The sequence below is a fragment of the Notamacropus eugenii genome, chromosome 5, assembly GCF_028372415.1.
Source record: "Notamacropus eugenii isolate mMacEug1 chromosome 5, mMacEug1.pri_v2, whole genome shotgun sequence".
In the NCBI taxonomy this organism is placed as follows: Eukaryota; Metazoa; Chordata; class Mammalia; order Diprotodontia; family Macropodidae; genus Notamacropus; species Notamacropus eugenii.
Window position 1 is genome coordinate 387,146,589 of NC_092876.1, and position 12,002 is coordinate 387,158,590.

The following is a 12,002-nucleotide window of genomic DNA, read 5'->3' on the forward strand; positions in this document are numbered from 1 at the left end:
TGTTATATTTCGCAATTCAGAATTACGATGGTATATTCATAGCTGCTGTAGGTATTCTGAACATCGAATAGGTATGAAATTATTAACACAATGGTAATAGTTACTTATGGTGCTAAAATACTATTATTTATGAGACTTAGTATATATTTCTAGATTCTTCCTGTTCCCTTGCTTTACCAAATTGTCAAATCTTGCCTCTACAACATTTTTTCCATGTTTTCTTCCTACTTCTCATGTGGACACAATCTTGACTGAAGCCCTCCTCACCTCTCATCTGGATTATTATGACAGTTTTCTAATTGGTCTCCTTGTTTCCAGCATCTCCCCTCCTAAATCAATTTTCTACAATTTGACAATAATAATCCTAAAGCAAAGGAAGTTGGACAAGGTGGCCTCTCTTTGAGGTCCCTTTCAGCTCAAAACCTATGAATCTCTGATTCTATGTCAGTACTCTGTTCAAAAATCTTCAGTGGTTGCCTTCGGCATCTAAGATAAAATACAAACTCCTTATCTTGACATTAAACATCTTTCATAATCTGTTTCTAACCTACCATTTAAGATTTTTTAAAATGTTATTCCCTTTCATTCACTTGATATTCTAGCTGATGTGGCCTACTTGATGTTCTCTGAAGTCAATTCTCTATTCCCTGTATTTATGTTTCTATGGAGGGTACTCCCCATACTTGAAATCCACTCCCTCATCATTCTTACCTTTTAGAAATCTTTTGTTTCCTTCTAGCTTTAATTCAGGTACCATCTGTTGCAGGAAGTCTTTGATTCCCTTAGTAGTGAGTGTTCTCTCAATTATCTTTTATTTATTATATCTGTTTTTATGTTGTCTCCCACTTTTATCTGTTTTCATGTTGTCTCTGCCCACAGAATATAAGATCCTTGAAGACCTTTTCACTTTTGTCTATTTAACCCTAGAATCTAATATAATGTCTTGTACATGACAAACTCAACCAAATTTAAGCACACAATGGAGTTCACTAAGAAATCAGTACCATATAAGGTTGTAGCATGGATCTCCCACTAATGAATGTTCTACAACAAAATAAAAAAATCAAGAATCTACTTTGTAAACACCATCACTGTCAAGTGTATTTAATAATATAGATTTGAGTGACAGTAAAATTTGAAATCCACAATATTCACATTATTGAACTTATATTTACCACATTCACAAAAGGAGAGTTCTTCATGCTGAAATCATGTCTAATTTTCTAATTTTTCATATTTAACTTGGGAATGGGGGTAGGGAGGGTGAATGACATCAGTTCAAAGTTATATTACAGCTACTCTACTTTCTGAGACATATGGAGCATTACACAAATAATGGAAAGGCCTTTTACACTCAAAGCCCATGATGGCAGTTAACATTCTGCTTTGTTTTTAAAAGAGAAATGTTTAATGGGGCCAATATTTGAACATGTAAACCATGAACTAATGAGGTCAAATGGCTTAGTCTTAGAATATTTCCAGCTTCAGGATTTTACAAGATCTTATTCTAAAGAAAGAAACCAGTTAATCTTTTTTTTTTTCCATTTTCAGTATCCTCATACTAAAATATTCTTTCCTTTTTAAGATATAATGTGTAGTGTAGTAATCTTCAATATTTTTAAGACTTTGGGAAAGAGTTTAGTCATCAATATAGATCTCTTCTACCCAATCAAGTCTTGCAATGACTCCAGATTAAAGGATACATTTTGTTTCTAGGAATATTCAGTGAATATGGAGCAGTAAATTAAATCCTCTAGCAGCAGAAAATAAACAAAACAGAAAACAAAACAAAACAAAATCCTTCTTAGTAAACCTGTGGAAGCTCATTACTGATTTTCAGTTTTAAATTGCCAAGTATATAAGAGGACTTAGTCTTTGAGTGCTCAGGAAGGCCAGTGGTTTCTTCAACTTATGACTGGGAACTATTAGAGAGGAAAAACATGCCAACATTGAGATGTCCAAAATTAGTATTTTCTGATTGACGGCTAAAGGCAGAAGACAATAAGGAATGAGTTGTGATGGAATGCTGCTCACATTTCTCAAAGATTTTTGTACAAAGTATGTACAAAATATGGCCAGCTTCTTATCTAGTAGTTCTCTCCTTTATCTCAATTTTGCTTACTACTTGTCTCTTCCTATCCTTTGTACTTTTCTTCACGTGTTTGTCTTACACTCCCAAGTCAAAATGTTCCTAATTTGTTTTCTAAGATGGATTTTGATATTATAATAGCTAGCATTTATATAGTGTTTTATGCATGTCATCTCATTTAACACTCATAACCTTTTGTAGGTTGGTGCTATTAATATCCCCACTTTACAAATTAAGAAACTGAGGTTAACAGCGAGGTTACAGTGACTTGGTCATACTTCTAGTAAGCATCTGAACTCAAGTTTTCTTGACTTAAGTCTAACAGTATCCACTATTTTATCTAGCCATGTTATTTAAACACAACGTTGTAAGGTTTAATGTATGATAAGCAACTTTTTTTATACATGGATAAGGAGCAGAAATTGTACTTTCTGAATGCCTTATAATCTCTCTATGCAGGGAATGTCATTATACTTGGAGAAAGTAGAATTCTTATTTATTATAGTAATTAAACATGTAAAACAGAAGTGAGACATTGAAATAAGATTTCTGAGACATAAGGATGTTTGAGCAGATTATGTATGTATGCTCAAGCAATAAAAAAATTAACATTTATTAATCCCTAGAATACTGTGCTAAGGCACTGGAGCTACAAGGGGAAGAAAAGATAAAACAATCCTTGATCTTAAGGAGTTTACATTTTGAATCTTGAAACTACATGTGTACTTAGTGAAACTGTTAGAGTTGGTTTTTTTTTTTTTATATAGACCTAATTGGAAGTAAAATGCACAGATATAAATAGAAAATGTTAGGGTGTAAATCTGGTCTAATTATCATGGCTAGGATAAAGGTTATTATCACCTTCCTGTCTGCATATGAGGGAGGAAGAAATTCTTCAAGTTAGGAGAGCTAAATTAATTGCGTAGCAAGGTTGTACAAAAAAAAAAAAAACTTGAAAATTGCAATGAGTATGAATCACATTTCCTTGGGAAGCTAAGAGACATACTTGGGATGTCTCATGTAAACACTAAAATGTTTCAGAAATAAGACAATATGTCTTTGTTTCTAATTCTTTTGAAAGTAATGTGGTACAGTAGAAAGAATACTGTCTCCAGGGTCAAAGGATCCGAGTTCAAATCCCAAAATGACTCTTATAACCCACTAGGCCTCAGTTTCCTCATTTGCAAAATGAGGGTATTAAGCTAAATAGCTTCTGAGGTTTCCTCCAGACCTAAAGCTATGATCAACATTTTTAAATAATATCTAAAAATATAAGAGCATTTTTAAGTTAAGATCTGATCAAAAAGTGGGAAATGAGGCCTTTTATCATTAGAAAGTAAGTTTCCAAGCTCACATAAGTTTTCTCAGTGGTTTCCAATTTATCCCATCCTATTTCTCAGTTTAAAGACATAATAATAAAAATACATATAAATGTATGGCAACGTCTATGAAGTTTTGATAATTCAATTAGTTTTCTTAACATAGGTCCATTTACTCTTTTATGTGGAGCTATTTTCAGAAATAAATTGTATATCTGGTAACATAAAACCAAATTATACATTCCATGAAGAACCCATTACATGGAAAGCTCACAAATCAGGTAGCACCTAATTTGAACTTTATGAGAATATTATGCCATTTGAACTTTGTTCCAAACAAATAAACCTGGCAAATTTATTTGGGCACTGAAGTTTTTTTGATGCATATTGTTATTGCACAGCATTAGATTAATGACATTCCTTAAATCGACAATTTCAACATGGATGCAATTAGGAGGAAGAAAGGTGCAGGCATTCACAATTTTAGTCTTCTACTTGGCATACTATAGGCATTAGCTCTACTTTTCTTTTTTAAAAAATCCTTTCACAGTGCTATAAATTGAGTGAAATATTGAAAGTATTAAAAGGTCAGTTTACTTACTGTTTCTTGGATGCCAACGCACTGCATTTAAGTATGCATTACAGTAATGGAAGAGAAATTCATGCTCAGATTGGAGGATTTTTCCTTGAAGCAAGGGCATCAGATCACGTCCATCAATAACTCTAAATAAAAAGCAATAGAAAGTCTGAGAGAGAAAAACCACATGTGTCAAGGTGGAGGGTTAGAGGTGGAACTAAAGATACACCTTTCATTAGTAGACAAAAGAGTTATACAACTGCATGGGCCTAGTAAATGGTGAAAGCCTCATCCCTCCAAAAATAACCATGCTAAACTTCATATTCTGCCTTATATTATACTTGTTTTTGTACTTTCATTTTCCCACCTACTAGATTAGGACTTTTTATCCCTTTGTGTGGCATGGACCCCTTCCTATGAACCTCTTTTTGGAATATTTTTAAAAGCATAAAATAAAATACATATGGTTGCAAAGTAAGCCACTCTACTGAAATAAAGATGCAATTTTTCCCACTTAAATTCATAGGTGTCCTGAAATCTATCCATAGATCATTTAAGAGTAAAGATGGGAGGAAATGTGGATCCCAGGTTAAGAACTCTTGTACTGCATCAACTGATAATGGTCAAAGGAACAGGAAATTTTCAGAAGAAGAAATCAAAGCTGCCTATAGTCATACAAAAAAGTTTTCTAAATCACTTTAAACAATTACTTTGCTTAAAGAAATGAAAATTAAACACCTCTGGGGTACCACCTCATACCTATTGGATTGGTTAATATGATAGAAAAGAAAAAATGACAAATATTGGAAGGGAGGTGGAAAAATAGGGACATTAATGGACTGGTGGTGGGGTTGCAAACTGATCCAACCATTCTGGAAAGCAGTTTGATATAAGCCCACAGGGCTATAAAAAAACTGTGCACATTCTTTGATCCAACAATATCACTACTATTGTTTGTACCCCAAAGAGATCAAAGAAAAAAGAAAAAGACCTAAACATACAAAAATATTTCTAGGACCTCTTTTTGTGATGGCAAATAATTGGAAATTAAAGGAATGCCCATGAGTTGGCAAATGGCTGAACAAGTTGTGGTATATGATTGTGATAAAATACAATAGTGCTCTGAGACATGACAAGCAGTATGCTTTCAGAAAAACCTGGAATGACTTACAGGAACTGATACAAAGCAAAATGCGCTGAACCAGGAGAACACTGTACATAGTAACAGCAATACTGCAATGATCATCTGTTAATGACTTAGCTATTCCCAGCAATACAAAGATTGAAAACAATTCTGAAAGACTTCTGATGAAAAATGCTATCCACCTCCAGAAAAAGAACTGATGGAGTCTGAATGCAGACTCAAGCATACTTTTTTTTACTTTATTATTTTTGGTTTTTCTGTGTTTTCTTTTGTAGTATGGCTAATATGGAAATATTTTGCATGACTGCACATGTATAATCTATGCTTACTTTCTCAAGGAGGGAGGGAGAGAATTTGGAACTCAAAATTTTACAAAACAAATGTTAAAAAAGTTTTGTTTACATGTAATTGAGAAAAATTAAGTAAAAATACAATGTTATTTAAAAAAAAAAAGAACTCTTGTATTAGATTCCAAAATCCTTGAGGGTATGAGGGTATGAGGGTATGAGGTACCTAGCATAGTGCTTTTGTTCAGAGTCAATCTGGTATGGCAATGGGTGAATTACCCAATCAATGGCTGCAACTTGGTTGCTTTGTGGAAAAATCAAGAGGAAACAATTTAGGCTACAATTATTTTGTGAAGAAATCACAGGAAAAAATTAAACTACGGTCAAAGTGACAGTATGAGGATGGATGGTATGGTGAAAACATCATTTAGTTAGAAGACCTGGACTAAATCTCAGAAGATATGTCAGTTTAGGAAAATCAGTTAACCTCCATTTGTTTCAGTTTTGTCATTAATGATGGAGTTGGATTATAAGGTCCATAGAGTACCTTCTAATTTTAAATCTATCTAGGTCATTAGAGGCTTCAACAAGTTCTTTCTCCATCTTACATTGTCCCTCTGTGAGAAAAGCAACTATCCACTAGTAATTATCCACTAGTAAATATCCACTAGTCCTCAATTCAGTCACCTATTTTCTCTATGACCTGTTCTCCAGATATAGTTTTGAGTACACTTCTCCACATTAAATTCCAGTTGTATTGGTTGGCTTATAACAGGAGATAAAGGAGGCATAGTGTTCTTTACTCAGATCCAAAATATATGGAAGCAAAAACTTTAAATCTCTCAAAGGACTATATTTTCCCATTAACATGTTTTTCATTTTATCTCTATAATACTAGCACATATGTTGCACAGTGTCAATATTCCTTAATTAGAAAAGAAACTTCCCATGATAATGGGGAAGGGCTTTCCTAATCATCTAGTTCCTGTTCTTTCAAGGATTTACAGTATACTCCAAAAGGCTCTTACCTATATAGCTTATAGGAAGTGGAGAGCAACAAGAGTTTTCAGAGAAGGGAGCTAACTGAAGTAAGAGAGAAAATGGGAAAATCATGCTTGTAGTAAATAAGTAAGATGGCAGAAGGACCTGACCTTTAGCAGCAAAGGTTTATGTGGGGAACTCTGATGAACTGGAAATGTTGAGTCAGAAACTGGTAGGGAGGTTATGACTGGAAGATGAAAAAAAATAGTGTGACTTTTTCCAAACCAGGATGAAGGGAAGAATAATGGAGAAATAAAATAGCAGAAAAGAGTACTATCCTACTTATCTCCTTGAGAGCATGGAGAGGTCTTTGAGAGTTGGGGGCTTCTAAGTCCAAGTGGGTCTATATTCGTAGGTTCCTAGAGGCATTTGTAGGTCTAAAGACCAGGTAATCAGGACAGCTGCTTATATTTCCTTCATATGTTTGGTATATGATTGAGATAGTCAGGAATTCTAGACTAGAGTTAATAGTCCCAATAGAAAGAAGTTGTATTTATAGATTGGTAATTTTCCCCTAAAATATTTCAAAAGCAATTAATGTGTATGTTAGATCTCTGTATTCAATACATGCTTATTTTCTCTAAGGTTACAATACTAGTTTTGCTAGGAAAAAACAAACTGGGAAGCAGCTTTTTTAAGAATTCTGGAAAAGAATTCTGGCAATTCTAGAAGAAGAGTGATCATTTTTCTAACACTTCGTAAAAAATACATGCACAACAAATATTTGTTGAATTTAATTTAATTGGTTAATCATCAGAATGCTGAAAACTGGTAAAATTCTATTAAATTCTTCATGGCTTTTTTTCTTAGTTTTTCTTTTTTGCATAATTCAAGAAAACTATTTTCTTTATTTCCTCAAAAATTTTGTGTTTCCACAGAGGTGATGCTATGACTAGAGAAGACAATCATATCAAGTTCATGGACTTAGGAAGAAAATAAAGTCAAAACAAGGTAAGCAGGCCTACATTAAAGAGCCCTTCCTAGTCAGAATGAAATGCAGTTAGAAGTAAAGGTCCTGACTACAATTACACATCGTATATTTACACTCTCCCAGATTACAATGTTCTCGATCTACTCGTAAACATCCTAAAGGGCCATGGAAGGAATTGCCTAAAGTGGAGGGCGAAGGTATGCCATAAAATAAAATAATTTGGAAAATCAGTCCCAATCAATACAGAAGTAAGAGAATTTTCTTAAAGAAAAAGCTAATTACAAATTCACAATTAAAAAAAAAAGTTGAACTAAAATTCAACAAGCAATTACTAAGCACTCACTATATCCAGGGCACTGTGCTAAGTTGATGACAAGATAAAAGTGAAAATATTTGCAATCAGAACAATGTAATTGAAATCAGGGACAAATAACTCTTTGAAAGAGTTTTTAAAAATGTAGCTTCCATATCTTCTTATTCTAAATAAAGAGCATCAAACCTGTTCTATCATCTTTTATCACAAGGCATGAAAAAAATTAACATAACAAGGCTATTATATATATAACACATACATTATATATCACATAATGTTTGAGTAGTGTCGCATCTTCAGAGCTGCCTGTGGTTTATTCAGTGTCATTAATACCCCTTAATGTAATTACAGCCTTGTTGCTTAGCTCTTCTCTGGTCTTAGCCCTTATTATTAATCATGCGCTCTCAAAAAAGTCTATGGACTGAACATTTTCTATTATCATAAGTTAAAAATAAGAACAAAAGATAAACTTGGACCAGTTCCCAATCCCATTTTCTTGTTAACTGTAACAGCTAGAAAGAGAAACATGGTGGAGACAGTTCTATTCAAAAACAGCATCTATTCTGAAATACAATTTCTATTCTAAAACAGTAGTTACTGTCTTTAGTTCTTTTCAAATCCTTCCCAAGGAGGATTCAGGACATAATAATGTAGCATCTTGAATTGGGCAGAAAGAAAGGAAAGGAAGGAAAGAGAGGTAAGTGGGGAATACATACTAGGAGTCATGTAGGGAATGTGGAACCATGGCTTTCACTGTTAGCAAAAATGGCAGGAGAAGTGAGGATCTGGGATGGGCAAGCCTTGAAAATCCATATTGTTATCACCTCTCAGTGGAAAGGGAATCTGTCTAGAGATCCAGATGGTGATATGGTACCTGTTGTGCCAGCTGACAATGACCAACTTTACCTTTTGAGAAGCTACTCTTTGTCTTGTACCCACTATAAGCAACACTAGAATTTGGATGGATTAGATAGATAGATAGATAGATAGATAGATAGATAGATAGATAGATAGATAGATAGATAGACATAGATACACACATATGTATATATGTGTGTGCAAATATATATATATATATCTTTTCTTTAAAAGTGACAATGATAATATGAAACTAATCTTACCTAAGTTTTTTTCTGCTTCATTCCCCCCCCCAAAAAAACCTCAATGCTTAGAACCTTTTTGATTATTAAAAAGCAAAAGGATGAGATTTTTTCACCCTTTAAAACAGGAAATCCTACTCTGCAATCATTTTAAGCTTCAAATGCATAGATGAATCTCATTTTTTATATTCTGTACATAACGTGTCATTTCCTAGAAGCACTCAATAAATCAACTGCCATGGTGAGCCACTCTATAATAGTGCTGAAGAAATATTGGTCTTTCAAAGTAGAGCTCATTTCTGCCATGACAAATGAAAAGCAACCTGATTTGGCTGAACTTTTCAATGGTGCCTATACTCACACTTCTCAAACAAGTTTGAATCCAGAATCATCATTTACACCATGGGACTGAAGTATTAATTTTTACAAAATAAGAAGCATGATTCCATATTATTCTATATATGAACTTTCAATGTATATTAAACTCAGTAATTCCATAGCACAATGTATGGAACACAGTAAGTACATCTAATAAATGACTATCAATTGATTGGCTTAAATCTTTAGTCTTTTAAAACCTTCACTAGCTGTATTGTTGGTGGAGTTATGAACTGATCCAACCATCCTGAAATGTAATTTGTAACTATGCCCCAATGGGATATAAAACTGTGCATACCCTTTGTCCCAGTAATACCATTTTTAGATCTGTATCCCAAAGAGATCGTAAAAATGAGAAGAGGATACACATGTATAAAAATATTTATAGCACCTCTTTTTATGGTGGCAAAGAATTAGAAATTGAAGGGATGCCCATTGACTGGGAAATGGCTGAACAAGTGGTATATGAATGTAATGGAATACTATTATACCTTAGTACAATAGCAGGTAGATTTCAGGAAAATCTGGAAAGACTTATATGAACTGATGCTGAGTGAAATGAACAGAACCAGAACACTGTACACAGTTAACAGCCACATTGTGTGATGACTGACTTTGAAAGACTTAACTCTTCTCAGTGATGCAAGGATCTAAGACAACTCCAAGACTCACAATGGAAAATGCTATCCATATCCAGAGAAAGAACTTTGGAGTCTGAAAGCATATAGAAGTATACTATTTGCTCTCCTTTTCTTTTGTTTTGTTTTGTTTCTTCTTTCTCATGGTTCATCCCATTAGTTTTAATTATTTTTTACATCATGACTAATGTGAAAATATGTTTAATATGAATGTATAAATAGAGCCTATATCAGACTGCATACCATCTTTGGGAGGGGGAAAGAGAGGGTGAGGTAGAAAATTTAAAACTCAAAATCCTATGGAAGTTAATGTTGAAAACTAAAAATTAATTAATTAATTGATAAAAATAAAACCTTCATTAGGGCAGTCTCTATTGTAATGAAATGTTCCAGCTTATATAATCTGCCACACAACTCATTTCAATTAAAAATTTTAACCATAACATAAATGATTTAAAGTCCATTGTAGTAGTTTCTCTCATTTGTTATCAGAAAATGAACTTTTTTTTCTCAGGAAAATGATATTTTTGGAAATCAATCCACCTTTGGTAGCTTGCTCTTAGCATTAGTAATTAATTTACAAGGCTCCATAGTTATATAACTCAAGGTCAAGCAATATGCCACAGACCTGACCTTAACATTTAGTTAGAAATGGTTTTAGAAATTTCCTCAAGAGGTCTTTCCAATTGTCCTTATCTACAATTTATACTTAACAAAAAAACAAGTAATAGCTATTTCAAGGAAATAATAGCCATAGAATCATGCTGTTGTTCAATCATTTCAGTCATGACCTACTCTTTGTGACCTCATTTGGGATTTTCTTGGCAAAAATACTGGAGTGGTTTGCCATTTTCTTCTCCAATTCATTTTACAGATGAGGAAACTGAGGCAAACAGTGACTTGCCCAAGGTCTCACACCTAGTAAATGTCAGGCCAGATTAGAATTCAGAAAGAAGAGTCTTCCTGACTCTAGGCCCAGCACTCCATCAACTTTTTCACCTTCATAGAGTCATAGGATTTTGGAATTGGTAAAGACCGTGGAAGTGCAAATCCCTTTAACAGTTTTTAAAAAAAGAGCCTGTACAGCTAAAGTGATTCACCTCCAGTACATATAGCTATACGTATCATGAACACAAATAAATTTCTTCATTCTAACATAATATGGGAAAATTAGATGGGAAGTGGAATGGCATTCTTACTTTAGGAGTTGGTTTCACAGTATTAGGCACTTAAAACTTGGCTACTGAGAATATCCATAATTGTGTATACTTCCCAGCTGCCTTATAACATCAAGATTTATAAATCTCATCCTGGTTCAAAGAGGTTTTGCATTTACTTTGCAATCTCTGTGGTTTTGTGCATGATGGGCTGTTACTGTCAGGTTTCAACAACAGAAACAGCAGAACAAAATAAAAGGTAGGCACACCCCCAAAAAGTGCTTTTTCACCAATTTTGAAGTATTTAATATAAAATTCTTAAGGGTAGTAGTAATGTTTCAGAATGCCTAGATGATTTCCCATCTTCTTTTTAATAACTCTTTTTTTGCTCAAACATACCTTGTATCACTGAAGATTGCCCTTAACTTGTATCCAGAATCCATTTGTTTCCAAGTATGGAGGACTAATTTTGGAGCCTTTGCCTGATAAATGGGCATCAAGATTTTTTTGATAAAGTATATGTAATTAAGTGAAAATGAACCACTGAAGTATACAAATGAAATTGCCATTCACAAAGAGAATTTTGATGAAGGCACACCAGAGGTTCAAATTAGGGAGCTTATTTCATAGTAAGGTAAAAATCTGCAAACAAAAATCCCATGGTGGAATATGTCACTAGTGTTCTAAGTATATACAACCAACCCTTTTTACCTAAGGGGAAACTATGACTATATGGGCTGTTCTCCTTTCCAATAAACCTTTAATTGGGCAAGAAAGGACTCCCTAGAGAAAAAAAAAATGTTTCCTTAGTTTGAAAGGAAAAAAAAGGTCTTCGTAAGAAGAGACTCTGATTGAAAGCAATTCCCAGATTCCTATTAAGTCCAGAAAGAAGTCTATGAGAACAACATAATTAGTAATGGAATACTTCATTGCTTTTCTATAGAGGTTAGTGCTATTTATACAAGTTCACTATCTGGAAATTATATTATTTTTAAGCTATTATTTCAATTGCATTCAAGGAAAATTTC

At 33.6% G+C, this 12,002-nt stretch overlaps 1 protein-coding gene and 1 long non-coding RNA gene across 13 annotated transcripts in view; one reads left to right on the forward strand and one right to left on the reverse strand.

Moving 5' to 3' along the window:
* Window positions 1-12,002, reverse strand: part of STS (steroid sulfatase) — a 189,443-nt gene that overhangs the window by 32,349 nt on the left and 145,092 nt on the right. For all 4 annotated transcript variants that reach the window (XM_072614451.1, XM_072614453.1, XM_072614452.1 and 1 more), the window contains exon 9: window positions 4,010-4,131. In XM_072614451.1, the coding sequence (XP_072470552.1) occupies window positions 4,010-4,131 (122 nt within the window). The remainder of the gene's footprint in view (window positions 1-4,009; window positions 4,132-12,002) is intronic.
* The window catches only part of LOC140506841 (uncharacterized), a 78,057-nt gene that overhangs the window by 24,054 nt on the left and 42,001 nt on the right, over window positions 1-12,002 (forward strand). For all 9 annotated transcript variants that reach the window (XR_011968115.1, XR_011968117.1, XR_011968114.1 and 6 more), the window contains one exon: window positions 7,336-7,408. This is a non-coding gene — a long non-coding RNA (uncharacterized lncRNA). The remainder of the gene's footprint in view (window positions 1-7,335; window positions 7,409-12,002) is intronic.